At 40.6% G+C, this 7,199-nt stretch overlaps 1 protein-coding gene across 1 annotated transcript; it reads left to right on the top strand.

Moving 5' to 3' along the window:
- Positions 1 to 5,365: 5,365 nt before the first annotated feature.
- LOC104914152 (gamma-aminobutyric acid receptor subunit delta) lies at positions 5,366 to 7,098 on the top strand. The gene is made up of 3 exons (XM_010722822.3): positions 5,366 to 5,504; positions 5,971 to 6,038; positions 6,874 to 7,098. Exons 1-3 carry the CDS (start codon positions 5,396 to 5,398, stop codon positions 7,096 to 7,098), a joined length of 402 nt encoding a protein of 133 aa, XP_010721124.1. The 5' UTR covers positions 5,366 to 5,395.
- Positions 7,099 to 7,199: the final 101 nt, after the last annotated feature.

Raw genomic sequence — 7,199 nt, 5'->3', positions numbered from 1 at the left:
GCTGGTGAGCATCTCAGGAAAAGTTTGAGGAACGCCGTTTTTTTAAATAATAAATTGCAAAGCTGAATGTTTGCGATTCGCAGTCGCAGTCAGTCAGAAGGTGTTAGCTAGGCAACCAGCTATGTTCTCTATATATTCTCTGATCTGGAGGCTGGATTTGGAAAAAGCTTGCCGGATTATGCAATGAAAGCAGAGGGGGAGTTAAAAAGGACTTGCTGCATGCAAAAACATGCCTACATCACCCAGAGCACGCGTGGCTGTGATATTTAAGGGGTCTTCCCACTTCTGTATTATAGATATTGTTAATAACTTCAGAGTGGTGTACGAACTAACGGTGCAGTCATGGCCTTTGGGATTAATTAGCGAGATCTTATCATTCTCCATTGGGAAGGAAAAGGACCTCACATCAGACGAAGTGTCAGCTGCCCTTGTCCAGGACTGACACAGTGGTGCATTCCATGACCTTGGCTATGCCCCGACACCTCCGTGCCCTGCAGCCAGCAGTGTGACACCGAAGGCAGAGAAGATTTGCTTATGACCAAAAGCACTGAGATCTTGCCCGTCATTTCAGTGATCCCAAACTATCTGAACTCAGACAAAGACTGAGGATTTCGGTTGAAAAGTAGTGTTTGGATATTTAAAAAAAAAAGAAGCAACCAGTCTTCTCAGCTTCTGTCTTCATGATCTGTTTCCCGGCACAGTAACTGCCAGGATATGTGCAACCTGTAATTTTTTAGATAAATGATGCTGGGTTAATTGCCTGTTTCTTGGTTTTCTTCCTCCAGTTCCACAGTGATGTTGTTTGTTAGCAATATACAGACTCATGGCACAGAGCACAGGAAGGCAAAGTCTAGCTTTCGAATTTCGAGCTGTTCAGTTTGCAGTAGTTTTCCAAATATGCCCAAGTGTAAGACATTCAATATTCAAAGAAAGCTGCTCTGTTTAGTACAGCAGTTTTCTGATGATTCAGGGTTTAGCACGGCTATGGCAGAACCTTCTTTAATCCTATAGCAAGTCAGTAATCTTGCTTGCAAGTGTCCTTTTGATGAGTTTATTACATGGAATTAAAACAGATTTTTACCTTTGCATCACTAAAATTACTCACACACAGGTGGCTTTTGATGCATGAAATAATAATTCTTGGAGGAGCCCAAGCAGCACATTAACTTTCTTATTTTTCTTTATTGGAGTCCTGGCATACGATTTATTATTTTCACAGGGTTTTACAGGGAGCAGAGCCTTACTGATACCGTGGTTTTATAATAACGGGCTGAACTATCAAAAGATACATTTTTATTGCTCTGATTTTGTTGTCTAAATGTGATTTGATTCATGGCTCTGGTGACAGAGGACGTCCAAAGGCATGGAATTCCCTGTGCGACGTGCAGCTGCACAGTGCCAGCTGTGAGCTCCAGTGTGCAAAGGAAGAGGAATTTCAGAGAACTCTGAACTTGGTGGCACCACATGAGATGTTCCCAAAGGCAGAGCTACCTGTTAAGAGGATGCTGAGGTTTGGCAGAGGAGAGGGGAATGCACACAGCCTGCTTCCTGTGTTTGAGTACCCCGTGAGAGTGCTTAACAGAGCTGCATTTGGAGCAATTCTCTGTCGTGTGCTGTTTGAATGAGCCTGATTCAACCTCAGTCAGCACATTCTCCCTGTGCCAGTGCTGTCTGCAGGTGAACGTTTTGGGAAAAGATTCTGGGTCTGCTTGAGATGTGATAAGTGGCAAGAAATTTGGCATTTCTATGATTGCTGGCTCTTTGGGGAAAGACTGTTTTATCAGTTTGCTATGCTTTGGATGCTGCAATAATAGAAGCCTCATAATGAATCTCTAATTAAAAACAGATGTGTCTTTCATATTTAGGATCCTACAATATTAAATGGCTTTTATATGTTTGCATACAGTTGTTCTCCTGCAGTGTAACCTCCTCAGTCTTTTACTTCTAGTCATGGAAATGGAGGAGCTTTAACACGTGAATGTATGCAGAGCAGTCTATTTTCTGTCGCTTAAAACTCAGAGAGTTTTAGCGCTTTGATGGAGCTTTGATGTTCAGAAGGTTGCCGTGAATTAAGCCTAATGCTTTTTCAATTACATTTCAAAATACAGAACATATTTACAGCGAGCCTCACTTAGAGTCAGGAATGGCAGATGGGAAGGATACACACAGTGCCCTGGATAATCCTGGAGCTTGACAGAAGCCAGATTGTTCACTGACCTTGCTGGATATTCCTTGTCTTTTTCTCAAGAAAGAAGTTTTCTTGAGTCAGGGTGACATCAGGGCCATATGCCCCAAAAGATTATCTCACAGAAAAGGAAATATACTCCACCCCAGTCCTTACTATCAGTCAAACTGGTATTCCCATCTTTCAAATCATAAGATTGGTATAGCGACTGTGCCACTGTCCCAAATGGAATCAGTCAGGCTAGCAGACTTAAAGAAGCAGTGGGAGATGCAAAAAGTGATTTTCCTCATCCCACTGCAATATGTCTTTGCCACAAGGTTAGAGCACTCTCCCTACAAGTGTGATCTGAAATGAGTATCTTGTTGGCCACAAACAGAGATGCTGCTGAGCTTTCTGCACTGCTGCTAGAGCTACTGGCACTGTTGTGCAAAAATAGTATTACTAATGTCATATCTTACTGAGCCATTGTAATGCACTTACTCGCACAGAATATATAGGTTGCCTTTTTCCTTTGTTCACTTTACATACCAGATTTTTTCTAGTAAAGTTGATAGATATCTAGCAACCATTTTCAAGCAGTGTTCCAGAAGGCAGTGAAGATAGGCTAATATCTCACTTGCCTGAAGCCTCTAACAAGACACGCTGTCCAAGTTGATTGATGTTTCTCCAGATCAGTCCAGATGAATAGAATATCTCAATCCCATAGCAGCTGGGAGAAAGATGTCAGCTTGAAAAGGAAGGATTCTAGTATATATGTATTTTGATTCCAAACATAGAATACTTAGCTCTAAAGGAGATGAGTTTCTCTGCTCTATCGCTTGAGATCTGTTGTTTAGAGCTGCTTTCCCAACCTGTGACAAGGACAATTTTGTTAGGCAAAGGAGAACTTTGCAGTATTTCCAGGTCTACCAGTAGTGATTTCCTCTCCCCTTTGCCTACTATATAGGGAACTAATTTTTTAAATAGTTTAAACAGCAGTAATCTGTTTTCTGCTGTTAACAACCAGCTCTGTGGAACTTCTCACAGTGCTGAAATTTGTACGGATGAAAATATATTCTCTGCTTGAAATGAGATGTGTCTAAAGAGTTGAGATAACAAACCATCTCCCTCAGCTTCAGATCTGAGAATGACTTCCCGAGGCCTTTAGTACACATGAGAATGCTGTTCAGTCACCTGGGATCCCTCTCTGCCCTGGTGCAATGTAAAGATAAGCCTTTTGATGAGCTGCTACATCCCTTGGATTTTACAAGCCAACAGCTTACTTTTACAAATTCCTTTTCTTACTAAAACAAGTTTGACAGCAGCCTACATTAGGAAGGAAATTTGCTAATTCCACTATTAGTGGTTTCCTTTCTTTTAATCTCTACTGCTTACGTTACAAAAAGTTAATCCCTTCCAATGAATATTTTCTACGCCGGTCTTTCTTCTTCAGGTAAAAACACGAACAATATTTAAGGCCATATATAATCCCCACTGCTTATGAAGGATGAATGAAATTCTCCCACCATCCTTCATGTCACTTTAAAGCACTGGATCTGGGTGCAGTGTAACACTTCTGTGACTCCCACTGGTTTAAGTGCATATAGCTCTACTAACTTCAACAGATTTGTTACACTGATCTGACCTTAAGGCTTTATTAATAATAGAAACCAGATTCTTTTTAATTGTGTCATGGATATTTAAGTAAAACTCCCTCTAGATAGTAATCTGCTTAAAACACTGCAAGCTGTGGCCCACAGTTTTTTAACCCAACTCTGTCATTTTAACTTCTTTTAGCTTTCTGACTCTCCAAAATGCCATTACAAGAGAATACTGACACAGGGTAATTGCTGCACACTGTAAATGCTTTTTGAATAAAAAAAGATGAGGCTCCTGGCAGTCCTTATACTGCTATTACTTCCCTCATAGCAAGTGACTGAGCATAAATCTGGGGGTACCCGTGTACCTCATGTGAAAAGAAGCATTTATGTGGTTGGTGAGATGCGATACAGAACAAAAGAAACATTACCACATCTATTATAAATCTTCAAAGCCTTTGTTTAAATTTTATTCCAAATTATATGGCTCTGAGTCTGCCAAGATCCTTACTCAGAAGAGCTAGAAGTAATGGCACGTGCAGAGCTGAACTGGCATATTTTGGAGAGAAAAACCATGTGCTTTATTTGGGTCAATGTCACATGAACACTCTAAGAAAATTATGTAAGTACCAAGGCAGAACATATTTATGGTATATTACTCTGCAGTCTTTCGTTGATGTTTAACAAGCTTCTCCTCTGTTACTAGTCACAGAGATCTCTCAAATGCCGTATTTACTGCTGGCCTCAGGTGGAGCTGCTCAATCAGTGCTCAGACAGCTCTGATACAGTACCTGCACTCAGATAGATGCCTCTCCCAAACCACTGGCAATTCTTTGCAAATCGTTGTGGCAGACGTTGTCACAGTCCTCCATTTATCTATTCCTTCTGTGTCAATCACAGCGCTGGCAAGAGGGATTATGTGAGCAGGCACAGATCTGCTGCAAATGAAGCCTGCCAGCTCAGTTTCGAAGAGAATTTGAGCTTGCCTTGTTTGTAAGAGATTATGGAATATCTACAGTGTTACTTGAGACTGCAGGGATGCCACTTCCAATGGTTCACTATTTTCTGTTCACTTTAAAAATTCCTTTTAGTCCATATATGTACATCACACAGGTCTCTGCACACCTTCTACTTAGCATTGCTTCTTCAGTATCTGAGGGCTTTTCACAGCATCAAAGATGTTCAATCCAAATTCCAGCTCAGTAATTTTTACACTTTTTCGCATCGCATTTGAAAAGATCCATCCTTCCTCGATCCTCACTTTCTCCACTCAATCCAGCTACCCAGATAGCTGCATTTCATGCAGTACACAAAGTATCCTGGTTTTCCTTATGCTTCCCTTGCATTTCTAAAACTCTTTTCTTCAAGAAAAAAATACTTTTGAAAGTAACTACTTTTATTGCAGACAGAAGCTGCAGGATTTCCTGGAATACGTTTTGATTTAAACAGAAAAATCTGAAATTAGGGTCTTCTACCCTAAACAATATTGTTCTTCTGAAGTACCACTCATACTTACTGGTCTGACTGTCGGTGGTCAGGGAGTAAAAGAGGACAATGTCTCCATTTGCTGTTATTTTCATGTTTGTAAATGTGGACAGGTTTTAAAAGCTTCCAATTCTCTTTACCTAGAGCTATGACTGACATTGGAGATTACATAGGCTCCAACATCGAAATATCCTGGCTACCCAACCTGGATGATTTGATGAAAGGCTACGCACGTAATTTCAGGCCTGGGATTGGAGGTGAGAAATTGAGAGTTATAAATTGAGAGTATATAATCTTACGATTATTTTACCCTCTGATGTTTATCTGGACTTCATCCTCTGATTCAAAAGTTGTATTAATCTTATATTTGGGTTCTGAAAACAGTAGCAAACAATGTGTTTATTTTGCCATTTGAAACACAAATTAGCACTGCAGCCTTCTTGCTGCTACAGTTCTTAAACCACTGATATCTAAATCGAAGTCATTTTGGATCACACTGTGGCAATAATTTCTGTTTGCGTGAAGACACAGTGTCATATCTGAAACGAGATGTCATGTTTTCTGGAAGAGATCACATAAGTTTCAGTAGTTTTGACTGTATTTCATTTCCTTTATCACTGATACTTCTGTGAACTCACTCTATGAAAAAGTTAACAGCCTTTGGTCATCTACATACTCATCTTGCTATGATGTAAATCATGTCATTTAAACATTTTTTCTCAGGTCCTCCTGTTAATGTTGCTCTTGCAATTGAAGTAGCCAGCATTGACCACATCTCAGAAGTGAACATGGTACGTTGTGAGTTGCACTTAGTTGTGAATGTCTGTAGTGCAGTGACAGCAAGTGCAGAAGGTGAAATAGAGACAGGTGATCCTTTATGTGTCTGGAGTGGAAAGACTGTCAGAAGATATCACAAAGAACAAACTTTGTATCTTAAGACACAGGCAGATTCTGTTTGGGCAGAAGTTGGCAATGAAAAGACTCTGGATATGTGTAAGTCACTGAGATCTGCACCACTAACAGCCTGATTTTAAGCCTTAGCTCCAGCTGCTGTTCACATTCCCTTTCACCACACATACCTCCTTCGAAAAGCTGAGGGGAGCATTGGTTGCGAGATGTGCCTCCTTCCCACATGAAGACCTTTCAGTAAAGCAATGGAGTGTAACAACTTGGAAATCTCACAACCAATCATTGTACGAATTAATTGCATTCCTGAAACACAATAGATTGAATTTGAAATCCAGAACTTTCCCTCCATCCTTTCCCATTACTACTGATATAAAACTTCACCTGTTTTGTTTTTTTTTTAGTTTTGCTTTAAAAATCCTCTAAAAACAAAGGCAGTGCCTCAAGAGATAAACGAACAGGTTTCCCCAGTATAACAGATGCAATTCCCATGACATGGAAGTGTAGCACTGACTCTGAGTAATTCTTTGATACCTTGGGACCACCCAAGGTAAAAGCACATAACAAATTAAAATGCACGGACAGTTCTATGGCAAAGGATAAAAATACCTTTGTGCACAGGGGACATTTCTAAACTAATTCAGTTATTTTTGACCAAGTCCTGAGGCATTATCATCTTTGTTTAGTGTCGCTTGCTAACTGGGATTTCTCTTGTCACAGGAATACACCATGACAGTATTTCTGCACCAGAGCTGGCGCGATGACCGCCTGTCCTACAACCACACCAATGAAACGCTGGGGCTGGACAGCCGCTTTGTGGACAAGCTCTGGTTGCCAGATACTTTCATAGTAAACGCCAAGTCTGCCTGGTTCCATGACGTGACTGTGGAAAACAAACTGATCAGGCTCCAGCCAGATGGAGTCATCTTATACAGCATAAGGTAAGCAGGACGGGGGGCGAGTGTCCTCTGCCATGTGTTCGCCTGCTGAACAGACTATAAAAGTAATAACTTTTTTTTTTTCCCTGGAAAATTTCCTAAAATAAT

The sequence above is a fragment of the Meleagris gallopavo genome, chromosome 23, assembly GCF_000146605.3.
Source record: "Meleagris gallopavo isolate NT-WF06-2002-E0010 breed Aviagen turkey brand Nicholas breeding stock chromosome 23, Turkey_5.1, whole genome shotgun sequence".
Lineage (NCBI taxonomy): Eukaryota > Metazoa > Chordata > Aves > Galliformes > Phasianidae > Meleagris > Meleagris gallopavo.
Note: the sequence above shows the minus strand (reverse complement) of the source record. Positions and strands in the feature narration are given on the sequence as shown.